The sequence below is a fragment of the Aedes albopictus genome, chromosome 2 (genome assembly GCF_035046485.1).
Source record: "Aedes albopictus strain Foshan chromosome 2, AalbF5, whole genome shotgun sequence".
Lineage (NCBI taxonomy): Eukaryota > Metazoa > Arthropoda > Insecta > Diptera > Culicidae > Aedes > Aedes albopictus.
Genome location: NC_085137.1, coordinates 196,319,275 through 196,332,893, shown reverse-complemented (window position 1 = coordinate 196,332,893; position 13,619 = coordinate 196,319,275). Strand labels below are relative to the sequence as shown.

The 13,619-nt window shown below is 39.7% G+C and overlaps 1 protein-coding gene and 1 long non-coding RNA gene across 2 annotated transcripts; one reads left to right on the top strand and one right to left on the bottom strand.

The window, feature by feature from the left end:
• Window positions 1-7,181: 7,181 nt before the first annotated feature.
• Window positions 7,182-9,720, top strand: LOC115260426 (uncharacterized). The gene has a single exon (XM_062848230.1). It carries the CDS (start codon window positions 8,709-8,711, stop codon window positions 9,552-9,554), a length of 846 nt encoding a protein of 281 aa, XP_062704214.1. The 5' UTR covers window positions 7,182-8,708; the 3' UTR covers window positions 9,555-9,720.
• Window positions 9,721-9,832: 112 nt separating this feature from the next.
• Window positions 9,833-10,528, bottom strand: LOC134286596 (uncharacterized). Its single transcript, XR_009996906.1, has 3 exons — window positions 10,268-10,528; window positions 10,067-10,200; window positions 9,833-10,005 (listed from the first exon to the last, which is right to left on the bottom strand). It is a non-coding gene; the product is annotated as an uncharacterized LOC134286596 (long non-coding RNA).
• Between the last annotated feature and the right edge of the window lie 3,091 nt (window positions 10,529-13,619).

Sequence of the window (13,619 nt, the reverse complement as noted above, 5' to 3'; positions counted from 1 at the left end):
ACATCGATTGTGCATTTCGGAATATTTTTTTTCTTCGGATTGTGATTTGGAGTTGTTGACTCTTTTTTGGGGTGAATGTCTACATTTAGCGCAGTAATTACGGCCTCAGGAAAAGAGGCTTCTGCTATGCACCGTTTGGATGGCGAAGGCCTACATAAATAAGCCGGTCCTGTTGAATTAGACGCAATCATTACTGGCGCGATTTGGCATTGACTCACTTCCTAGTTCGGAGCAGGATTTGTAATTAAATAAGTAGGACGCAATGTCTCTATCAGCCCATTTAGAGAAATAGGTTACACTTACTGTAACTTCGTTCCTTACATCCAAATATATTAGAACTCAAGCAACAATCTGAAAACTGATTTGATTCAAAGAGATTTTCAAAGCCAAAGCATTGAAGAATTAACCCAAAGATTAGATAACAGCGATTAAATAATTGATGATTTGGATATGAAATTTTTTGATTATTGATAAATTGGTTGAATTCGTTTCCATAACCTTGATTATTATTTTAACTTGTTTTATTGTTTTCTATTTGGTATTTTGGATGGCGAAGAGAAATTATATTGGGTTTGGGTTTGACAATTGAGAATTTGATAGGAACAAAATTTCTACAAATTGGTTCGAGCAGAAAAAAAAATCAACTTGTATTATTAGTATTTGTCTATTAGAAGTTCTACAGTGTATCAAACAATTGTCCGTACAGTAATTTTTTGGTCAAAATAATTTTTCATTTAAATGTTTATAACTTTTTTATACGTCGATCAAATACGCTGAAATTTTGACCAATTATAACCCATATATTAAAGCTCCATTGGTAAAATTTTTAGCGAGATCGAATAAGTTTTCTGAAAATTACAGAACTTTCAGTAAAACTTTTAATATTTTTGAACACATTTTCAAAACATTATATCTCAATATGTACTTGATGAAACTTTTTCATTTTTTTTTTTGTGTTACAGCTTACATCTAAGGCTTCCATATGCAGCTTCGTTTGAGGTTTTATATTCACTACAAAAAATATGAAAAATCTGTATATGATCTGAGTGTCATTTGGAAATTTATCATATTTTGATCAATAAAAGTGCCAAGTGTTTTCAACTTTTTTAAACTCTCTTAATGTAATATTTTTATACAGGACCTCCTAAACTACATATGAAGAGAAGGTCCTATGGATTTTTCGTTCAGTCAATGCACTTTTATTGGTGGAAAACGTTTGGCAGATTATATGAGCAAAATAAGGTAAATTTTTAAACTTCGTCAACTACATAAGCACATTTTTCATATTTTTTGTAGTGAATATAAAACCTCAAAAGAAGCTGCATATGAAAATCGTATGTATCAGCTATAACACACAAAAAATTGAAAAAGTTTCATCGAGTACATACTGAGATATAATGTTTTAAAAATGTGTTCAAAAATCTTATATGTTTTACTAAAAGTTCTATAACTTTCAGAAAACTTATTCGATCTCGCTCAAAATTTTACCAATGAAGCATTGATATTTGGTTCATGATTGGTCAAAATTTCAGCGTTTTTGATGGACGCATAAAAAAGTTATAAACATTTGAATGAAAAATTATTTTGGCAAAAAATTTGCTGTACGGACAATTGTTTGATACACTGTATGTGTCTTTCTCTGCGAAACCAAAAACGTTGCACTACACGTTTGTGCCGCTTCCAGGACATGTGACAGCATTTTAATCCCGTCGTCGACACTATGTATGTACTCTGTAATCATGTTCTCCGTTGAATGCGAGGATGTTCAAAAAAGTCATAAGTTTATCGTAAACGTCATGATCGTTTTGTTTCATTCCACGCACACATGCTGCTCCCGGTGTCCCCCTCGTTCGGCTTCAAAGAATATCAAATCCAATCAGCTTCCTTGTACAATCTCCGATTTCACAGGATGGGCGTTTTAAGTCATCAAATGAAAAGCTACAACTGCCTAGCAATATAGCAGCAATGGTCGTTGATATCGATGGGGATTACATTTGCTGATGGTGGAAATTTTCGATGCCTGAATGACTCATCATGTTCAATGCGGGCTTTATTATCTGATTATTTACGATGTTACTAAGTGACAAAGATTATCTACCGTTTCGGTCTTTAATCGCTTCCCGCACAAACAAGACGGAAATCAATCAAACAAAAATGAAGCACAAGTATAAAATCGGTTGACTTTTCTCTTTATGCATCCCACATGTTTTGGTGTGAAATTTTGAAAAGACACATACGGTGGTGGTAATGAAGAAATAACGAAAGTTGCCTAAAGAAATCGAATAGCTAATAAATTATTCAAAAGTTACTATTGGTTGAATAACAAACAAGAAAGCTTCAAAAACATTAATAAAATAGATTTCTTTAAATGCAGTTGGTTCCTTTATGCGTTACTGGGGAAACGCTTCAAGTGGAACAGAGCCTGCATCTGAACAGGAAAAATTCAAAAAAGAATTCCTACATGACTCCTGTAGGAAACCTAGGATTTTTGCAGAAATAATTTCTGGAATACCTATGTAATTACAGCCACTAGCATCTACTTACTTATTTTAACTCATTTTCCATTATAAACATGAGAAAGAGAGTAATGGAAGAGAGGGTAAGTGCACCCTCTCCCATGCTTCTTTTTCTTGTGTTTGTTCAGAAGAATGAGTAAAAAAAGCTGTCTTCGCTAGAGGTTACTGCTGGGATCCCTCAAAAAAAAAAAAAAAAATCCTGCTGTGATCCTTTTGGGGATTGTTTCGAGGATTATTTTAGAAATTTTCTTAAAAAATTTCCCGCTGGGAGGCAACTTGAGAGCTCTAGGAATAATGCTGAGAAGCATTCATTCCTTCTGATAGAATCCAATCTTTCTCGGACAATTTCTTTTGGGAATCCTCCAGGAATTCTAGGAGGACTCACAAGACAAATTCCTAGAGAAAGCAGAACATGCTTGAAAAATTCCATCAAGAATTCCTGGAGAAATCCTAGTATGAATCTCTGCTGGTACTCTAAGGAAAATTTCTAAAGGAATCCTTCCTCTGAATGAATCGCAAGAGGAGTTTCTAAGTAATATATTGGAGAAATTTCATTAGACATCTTTGAAGGTATCACAGAAGGAATATGTAAAAGGAATTCCTTGGAGAAACCTCTCAATCAATTCAAAAAGAATCTCTTCAAATATTGGTGGAGGACTTCCCATTGGCGCAGCTTTTCTTTTTTTCTCACTCATTCTCTTGATAAACACGAGAAAGATCTGAATGAAACAGGGGGCCCGTATCCCCTCTTTCATCCTTCTCTTTCTCGTGTTCGTTTAAGAGAGTGTGTAAGAAAAAGGATAAAATTAGCTACACCAGTGGGTATTCCAAGAGGGTTTCGCCAAGGATTTCTAATGAATGCCTCCAGGAATACCTGACGGGCTTCTCTAGAGGAGTTTCTGCAGGGAATGCTGAAGGGGTTCCTTCAGGAATTTCTCCTGGGATTCCTCCAGGGAATGCACTACAGGCATTTCTTCAAGAATTCTTCTAGGGACTTTTCCAAACATTTCAAAAATAATTTCTCAGATTTTGCACTCAAAAATCCTCCAAGAATGCCTGCTGGTATTCCTCCATAAATGTCAGCAAGGATTCCCGCAAGAATTTTTCTGGCATAACCAACGGGCATTTCTTGCTGGGATTCCTCAGTAATTCCTGCTGTAATTTATTCGTGGATTTTTCTAGAAATTAGGAATTCCTAAAGGGAATCTTTATGAAATTATTTTAGGAATTACTGTTGGAATTGCTCCAGGACTGCTCCTTGGATTTCTCTTGAGTCTAGACATTTAAGATACGAATCCTCCAGGACGTATTTCTGGGTTTCTCATGCAATACCAGCAGGGAATCCTCCAAGAATTCCTGGAAGACTATCAAGAGCAAAAATTAGAGATATTACTGCTGCAAATGCTGAGAGCTAGAATTTCCGAACAATTTCTAGAAGGAGTTTTTGAAGGAATCTCTGCTGTAATCACTGGGTGGATCTCAACAGGAATTCCTAGAGCAGCGGTTTTCAGATCGTGCACCGCGGTGCACTTGATGCACCGTGAAGATTTGCTAAGTGCACCGTGTGTCTTCCAAAGATGTTGCCTTCACAACAATGATTAGATTAATTAAACCACTCAAAATATATCTTTTAGTTACACAGAATATAGGAGGCCTGATTTAACCATTATAAAATTAAAACAAAATGATCATAGTATTAAGTATCTCACAAAAGCTTTTAACTTGAAATTTTTGCTTGATCACTGGACCTTCAATGTATGATACTAAATATTTTTTTTATATTAGAAATTTGAAATCTTCAAATAATTTCAGAACAAAACGATCTTACGGTGGAATTGTGGGAAAGTTTCTGATAAGACCATAGAAAAAATCTCTGTTATAGAGATCTTTGGATATCTAAAAAAACCCTAATTAATCCACCTAGCGGTGATGGCGCCTTTCTCGTGCCTTCGAAACCCCATTTCAATAAAACTCAAGCGAAATGTTTATGTATATCGCACTTTCATACAATTAACAGAAATCCATTTCATGATACCAGAAATCATATCGTTAATCTGGCTTCAATATTTGAGCCTCAAACTCTTAAGAAAAAGACGCTATCTTGAATTTGATGCCGCCATTTAGGATTAAAGATTTCCATCTTGGATGTTCTGGTCGCCATTTTTGGAATCCAGACATCATCCCCATACCAAATATACCAATAATGCATTGTTTCAGGCCCTAAAACTCCATTAAACAGCCGTGATATTGAATTCGGAGCCGCCATCTTAAATTTTAGATCGCCATTTTGGATATCCTGATCGCCATTTTGGACTTTGGAAGTCTTCCCCATACCAAATATACCAATATTGCACGGTTTTAGACCCGAAAACTTCATTAAACAGTTTTCGTTTTGATACTGCTGTCCTGCTAACCGTTCATCAGGTTATCAAAAATGCCGCTGTTTGATGTGTCGCATGCATGGGTTTGGTACTCTTTTATATTTCGCTACATCCAGCGGAACATCCGGAACCGGTTCCGGAACACTACCGCTTCAGATATGGTCTGATACTGTTTTCCTGCTTACCGTTCATCAGGTTATCGGAAATGCCGCTGTTTGATGTGTCGCATGCATGGGTTTGGTACTCTTTTATATTTGGTCACTTCCGGTGGGACATCCGGAACCGGTTTCGGAACACTACCGGTTCAGATGTGGTCTGATACTGTTTTCCTGCTAACCGTTCATCGGATTATCGAAAAAGCCGCTGTTTTATGTGTCACATGCATGAGTTATGTTCAATTTGATATTTGGCCACTTCCGGCGGGACACCCAGAACCGGTTCCGGAACACTACCGGTTCAGATATGGTCTGAGACTATTTTCCTGCTTACCGTTCATCAAATAGACGTAAATGCCGTGGTTTGATGGGTCGCATGCATGGGTTTGGTGCATTTTCATGTCTGGCCCCTTCCAAGGGTACCGGTTCCGGAACACCCAAACGGCCATAACTCCGGAACGGCTGGACCGATCCGAACCATTTTCAATAGGAAACAATGGGACCAGATGCCGCGTCGAATGAGCCATCGATCGTTAAAATCGGTTGATATTTACTATCTAAAAGTGAGGTGACCTTTTTTTGTACACATACACACACACATACATACACACACACACACATACACACACACAGACATCATCTCAACTCGTCGAGCTGAGTCGATTGGTATATGAAACTTGCCCCTCTGGGGGCTCTATCGAAATTTCATTTTTGGAGTGAACATATAGCCTTTCGGTACACCTTGGTGTACGAGAAAGGCAAAAACCACGAGGAAAATCTACAATGGGTCACGTAGGAAATCAACCATAGTTCGAAAAGTCAGTACTAGATAGTTTTTAGGTTGAAGTAAGGAATCTTCCTTCAAAATCGCGAGATGGGATCTCTGTATCAATTCACATCAATTTACCAAGTCAATCTTAGAGAACATGCTTATTATTTTCGAAGAAAATTATATCAAATTTCATATAAGTTTGGCATGAATACTGAGGGAGATTTTCCAAAAATCTTACCAGTTCTTATAAATATCTCCAGGAATTATGAATAATAGTATTAGGAGCTATGTTACAAATCTGTTATGTACAAAAGCAGAACTTTACCGTGTCTTTCACCAGAAGTCCTCCAAAAATGTTATTTTTTTTAAAAGAATTTCACCAGGGAAATGCTGAGGATTTCGCTAAGAATTCTCAAAGACCTGGACTGGAATTTCGAAAAAAAAACATCAGCTGAAAAGTAAATGTCGACAAGTAATAAAGAAATACAATCAAGTTATAGTCATGATCTGTAAAAGAAAATCTTATCAACGACATGTCTAGTGTATGTACCAGGAAGTGGCATCGAAAAATACAGTAGACAAATAAAATCATTTAGAAATTTTGAAAGAGTGCATCGTGCTACGATTTATTTCTAAAAATTGCACGTCGAAGCAAAAGGTTTGAAAACCCCTGTCCTAGAGAAATCCATGGAAAAATCTCTGAAAGAGTCACAGCAGAAATTCCTGGAAAAACTTCATGATTCAACTTTGAAGAATTTCAGAAAGAAATCCTGGAGGAGCTCTAAAGAGGAATTTTCGGAGAAACCCCAGCAGGCATCTTTTGAGGAATTGTTGGAAAAATCTTTTAAGAAATCCTTTTAGAATTTCTCCAGGAATGCCTGCTGAGCTTCTGCTAGAAATTTCTACTGGGATTTTTCTTTGATTTAGCTAAGGATTCCTCCAGAAATTATCCCGATGATTCTTTAAGGAATTTCTTCTCGAAATACATCCAGGAATTCTTGCTGGAATGACCAGGATCTCAGCGTTCTGGCTGGGGTTTTAAAAGCATTTTCAGGCAATATTTTTGCAGTTATTGCTCATAGAAATCCTCTAGGAATGGCTGGAGATTTTCCAGCAGGAATTGCTTGAGGAAATTCAGCTGGATTCCCTCTACGAACTCCTGAAGAAATCCCATCAGCATTGCAGGAGCAATTTCAAAATAAATTCTCAAAGGAATCTGAAGCGGATTTCTAATAACGAAGAGGAATTTCTGGAAAAAAAATCCTTAGAGGCATGCTTGGAAGGATCCCTAGCGACATTCTGAAGGAATTCCTGAAAAAAAAAGATCTGGGTGAATTTCTGGAGGAACCCATTGTAACCGTTTGGTTACAAATTGTTGATTTTTGTTTTGTATTATATGTTGAATGTCGGACCCTTCACGTTTCTTGTGTAAGAACAGTAGAAGTACCACAGAAGCGTTAGGGTCCTGTGCCGCTGTAACTGTGTAAGTTCGCTACCAAAAATCAAACATGGAAGGAGTCATAAACAATTGGAGCGAAATATTGCATACTATGATGGTAGAAAACGTAGAATGACGGAATGAGGGAATAATTCAACAGAACGGCCATTGCCCAAATTAGGCCACTGTTAATCAGGCGTCCGTGTGCTAAAGGACAAGTTTTGTGCAGTAGCGAGTGAACGAAACCAAACCCCCCCCCCCTTTCCCTTAGCAAGAGCTGAGTGGGAATTTGGGATTATTACACGTTCAGGTAATTAAAACTCTCTGCACATATAGGCGGTAAATTAATACTATTTGGTTCCAATAGGACCTCTTTTGTTTGGACCTTTAAGTCCCACCGTCCAGCACACGGGTCGGCCCACGAAGCCATCAGGCTTCCGCGCCTAACTCGTCAAGGAGTTTTACCGTCCTTTTCCGGACGGGTCCTCAGGCAGATCGCCTTAACCGTCAAGGAGGATTTCCCCTCTCGACTTCCCAAGGTGGCCATGCCACGGTCGGTCGATTGCGTCCACGAGGGAAGACGCCTGTGATCCCCCCCCCCCCAGCAACGCCCGCTGGTCCGTCGGCCGAGTACCGGCCCACAACACCGCTCGCCCCGCCATCCGGCGAGTTTTCCGGCCGCACAGCTCGACAGGAGTCGCTGTGTCGGCCATCGAATCCACCATCAACTCAGCAGCGGTATGTACCGGTACCACCAAACATAGAATAGGTTACACATAACAAATTTACACTAAATTATTACACAGAACAACACGCACACGCCACAATTAGGAACTTTAATAAATTATATTAAGAAACGTGAAAGTTCCCGTGTTGTTAGTTTTTGTATTCCGCGAAAAGCCCTTGATTACCCAGTAGCTAGCCGACCCTGGGATTACCGGAGAGTCTCTTGTGTCTTGAGTCGGCCCGGCACTGATAAGTTGTCGATTAGTTTCACTTGGCACCCAGCCAAAAGTCCGCGAAAGGTAATCAAGGGACCGAAGTAGCATACAAAAATCTAACGATTTTTGCCGACGGGAGGTGGCAGGGATACGTGCTTGCACGTATGTCTCGCCCCTTACGCACTATCTTAGCTCAAGTGATAAAACTGTGATATTACGAAGCTTTTGCTTCAAAAGAGGTCCTGAACACACATAGGACACATTTGCTTTTGATTGTCGTTTTTCCCGTTCAAAAATTCGTCGATGTTGGCAAATGTTGTTTTTTTCGCGTTTCGATTTTATGTTTCATGTCCATGTATCATAATTGAACTTTACTTTACCTACTTGTCCAATCAATCATGACAACAATAGCGCACTATTTATTTTAACATGTTTGTTTTGATCCGTCCCATTGTTTTATGATTTTATTTTTACCCATCCACAACACATCTCCGATTCTCATACAATGACACGCAAGCGGCGAGCAAAGGCTAAGGCCAATTATAAATTAATTGATTGGCAGCCGACGACGTACGATGCGGACGAGTCGGACTTGGAGGACTCTTTCGAGATGCCTCGTCCACTGTGCTCGACGCATCCTAACTACCCGCTAGAGGAGTTAGAGCTGGACCTCGAAGAGACTTTGTCGACCATTCGGGAGCAAAGAACTTCGGGGGTAATGATGCCAGCAGACGTCATAAAAATTAAAAGAATAATCTATCTTTTCATGCGTGACATGAACATCGTCACATGCGATGTAAATTCTCGTTATTTGCCCCCCAGCGCGACTTGCGAATACAGGGCGCCGGAATCAGAACCAGAGGAAGAGATCGAGTTGATCATCCCTAGTTCCGATTCCGATGATTTCGAAATGCCCTTCAGCGAGCCCGAATCTGATTCGGAAGACCTGCTTCAGTTAAAAATGGGAACGAAAAGGAGCCCAGTGTCACGCTACTCTTCCGGTTATTTCACTCCCGATTTTGACACCAGTAAGTCGGTGCTTCAATCTTCTAAAATTCCTCGAGACTTACCTGGTGAAGCTTTCCATTCTTCAAATTCACAAACTTCGAACCCCGAATCCCTCCGAAAGCAGACCCGATCGTTCAAGATCCGGAAAAAGGCCAACCTAAATCTTCGAGCGGAACCTACGGCCAAAGAACTGTGCAGCGAACCTACTTCGATTTTGGAAACCTACTCTTCTCTGAACAATCCCAGTTCCGGACGCACACCTGGAACCTTGCCTGGAACCCACCAGAAAAGAATTTCATTCAATAGAAAAAAGATAAAACAACTCAGAATTAAAGTTTTATAAATCATTTATTTATCTTTTCTTTTTAAATTCCACTTTTCGGCAGTTTGCCGGTGATCCAACGATGCGCGGGAATAACGAGTTGTGTCCCCGATCGTCTGATGGTGAACACCGCTGAAAGTGGATCTGGAAAGAAAGAGAAACCAAGAATGTTAACAATTTAATTACACCGAAGGACTATGGAATTGTTAGTCGATTGTGTTAGTTGTTATGAGAATCGATAGCTGTTAGTCCTAGATTAGTCGGACCGACGGATGAAAGATTCCGATCGGTCGTAAAAAAGGCTAGCATGCAAGTAAAAATAGATCCAACTTACCTTGATTTATCATCGGGGATCCATACCGGGGTTGGCAGGACCGGTGGAAAATGCGAGGTATTGAGCATTTCACCTCATTTTCCCCACCTGCAGAACTGCCGGGAGGGGATCGCCCACTTTGCTTCAATTGGCCAAAGTCTAAAATAAACATTAATCACCTGAGATTGGTTGATTATATAACAGTGTGCACTTAACTTACCTGATATCATCTTGCGGAGTCAAGATGAGGATCACGGAGTCCCGGGACTATTATGGGTGTTGCTATCGAGCAATCTTTCACGAAAAGATTGCCACCGATTAGCCCAACAACCCCGAATGAACGATTTCATTCACCTGAAAAGACACCAACACATATGAAGATTACTCTTCGATATGTTATACAAACGTACGTATTACTTACCGATACATATCGTCCAATTTAGCCACTTTGAAAACTTTACCACTTTTCGATAAGATTTCCTCAACTGCACAGCATAAACACAGAAAACAATAGGTATGCTGTGTCAGTCCAATTTGACAGATTCGTGACGTTTCGCAAACTGTCACTGTCACTATTGTGTCAAACAGTTTGCCCGCCGGCGAATCAATCCCGCCAGGGGATTCGGCCGTGCAGATCGAATGTGATCTAATGTGTTGTAAATAGTTTATAAATAGGGTTGTAAAATTGTTTTTCGATGCGCATCAATGTAAATACTAATTAAAAGTTGTCTACCCATAATTCGGGATATTTTATAAGATTTTTAAAATGTTGTGTACATATTTATTTTGCATGTTTTAATTTATTTCGTTTTCCGATTTTAAAATGTTTATTGTGAACGTACGGAAGTATTATTTAAGCATGTTTTATTATTTATATTTTGAATTTGTTGTAAAGTTCTATTATGATATCGCGCGATAGAAGTTAGTAGTTTTTAATTTGTTGTTGCAATGTTTTTGTAAATATTATTTTGTTGTTTGTTGTACATCCACGAACCGATGGCGGCCGAAGATGACTCGAGAGAGTGAATTGAAAAAAAAAAATGCAAAATCTCTTCGTGCTTTCGCATTTTTTCATCGGGGTGGTGGATAGTGTAACCGTTTGGTTACAAATTGTTGATTTTTGTTTTGTATTATATGTTGAATGTCGGACCCTTCACGTTTCTTGTGTAAGAACAGTAGAAGTACCACAGAAGCGTTAGGGTCCTGTGCCGCTGTAACTGTGTAAGTTCGCTACCAAAAATCAAACATGGAAGGAGTCATAAACAATTGGAGCGAAATATTGCATACTATGATGGTAGAAAACGTAGAATGACGGAATGAGGGAATAATTCAACAGAACGGCCATTGCCCAAATTAGGCCACTGTTAATCAGGCGTCCGTGTGCTAAAGGACAAGTTTTGTGCAGTAGCGAGTGAACGAAACCAAACCCCCCCCCCCTTTCCCTTAGCAAGAGCTGAGTGGGAATTTGGGATTATTACACGTTCAGGTAATTAAAACTCTCTGCACATATAGGCGGTAAATTAATACTATTTGGTTCCAATAGGACCTCTTTTGTTTGGACCTTTAAGTCCCACCGTCCAGCACACGGGTCGGCCCACGAAGCCATCAGGCTTCCGCGCCTAACTCGTCAAGGAGTTTTACCGTCCTTTTCCGGACGGGTCCTCAGGCAGATCGCCTTAACCGTCAAGGAGGATTTCCCCTCTCGACTTCCCAAGGTGGCCATGCCACGGTCGGTCGATTGCGTCCACGAGGGAAGACGCCTGTGATCCCCCCCCCCCAGCAACGCCCGCTGGTCCGTCGGCCGAGTACCGGCCCACAACACCGCTCGCCCCGCCATCCGGCGAGTTTTCCGGCCGCACAGCTCGACAGGAGTCGCTGTGTCGGCCATCGAATCCACCATCAACTCAGCAGCGGTATGTACCGGTACCACCAAACATAGAATAGGTTACACATAACAAATTTACACTAAATTATTACACAGAACAACACGCACACGCCACAATTAGGAACTTTAATAAATTATATTAAGAAACGTGAAAGTTCCCGTGTTGTTAGTTTTTGTATTCCGCGAAAAGCCCTTGATTACCCAGTAGCTAGCCGACCCTGGGATTACCGGAGAGTCTCTTGTGTCTTGAGTCGGCCCGGCACTGATAAGTTGTCGATTAGTTTCACCATACAGAAGTTACAGCAGTGGTTACTGGACGAATAATTCGAGAAATCCCAGCAAGAATGTCTAGAGGTAATTACAAGAGGTATTACTGAAGTAATAAAAGGAGGAATTACTGACGAAACCCCAGGAGTCATTTTTGGGGAAATTTGAAGTAGAATTTGTGGAGGAATCTTTTGTAAAATACCTGTACAAATCAGAGAGGGAACTTTTGCAGGAATCCCAGCAGGCATTCCTAAGTGTTTCGTAAAGAAATTCATGAAGAAGATCTTGGAGAACTCAAGGAGGAACCCAAGCGATTTTTTTAGAAAAATCCTCTTGGAATTCCTTCACAAATTCCTAATGGGATTTTTCATGAAATTCTTGCTGAGATTGTCCCAGAGATTTCTCCAAGAATTTCTATACAAATTCTTACTGTAATTCCTCCAACGATGCCTATGGAAATTACCTTTGTGTTTTAACAAGATATTCTTCGGGGATTCCTTTACGAATTTCTCTTGGAAAATTATCTGAAGTTCTTGGTAGGATTCCTTCAGATATTCCTACTAGGATTTCTTCATGAATTTTTACTGGAATTTCCCCAACAATATCATATGAGATTTTTTCAGTAATTGCTCTTATGAGTCCACCACGAATTCTGGAGGATAACCAGTAGAAATTGCCTGAAGAAATCCAACCAGACTTCCCGGTGGATTCGATCAGAAACTCCTGAATGAATCCCAGAAGCATTCCTTGAGTAATCTCAGCGAAATTCCTAAAGAATCTCGAATACTGAGAAAAGTTTCTGGAGGAATCCTCGTTGAAATCCCAAAAGGTATCACAGCAGGAAAATTTAAAGAAAAATTTAGAAGAATCACAGTATAAATATTTATGTGTAGGATCGTCACCTGTAATTGTATAAGGAACTTTTTGGAATTTCTCCAGTTGAGATGCAGGCTATGTTCCACGTGAAATGTTACCCCAGTAAAAAGAAAAAAAGCAGAAGGAGGTATATTTCATTACAGAGAACAACTTTGTTGAACACAAGAGCAATCCCAAAGATCCATACAAAAAGTATGGGGATGGACAAAATGTTTGGGATAGGCAACATTTTTTTTCTCTCATCAAAAAGTTCAACAAGCTGTAGCTTTTCATAAAGTGCATAAAAAAAATCTCAAATTTTGACTGTTCTTCGACCTGTTATATGTGCATCAATGGTGGTGCAAATTTAAGCCGGAAAATCAAGTAATACAAATAAATGCCATTGAGATGACGAGGAAACTAAGACGTATTGGGCAGATAACTATTTCGGAGCAGTCTAATAATGGTGTACCTGAACGTTGACCAACCGCATCCTTTGGAGTACCCTTCCACTAACAACATCTAGAACAACACCCATATCCCCTTGACACCTAGGCCCGAGAGCAGTCGCAAGAACGAGGCCAGGACAACTCGAGACTGTTGGAGGATCGCGTCAGTATTGTTGAGAAGCCAGAGAGAAGTCTCCAATCTCTGTGTTTTGGTATCCGACGGGAAGGAGGCAATCCTCACAACTGTGGTCTATGGCTGCACTACCCACGAAATTTGTGCGACTTGATTAATGCTTATTTTTACTTTTTCAGTGGTA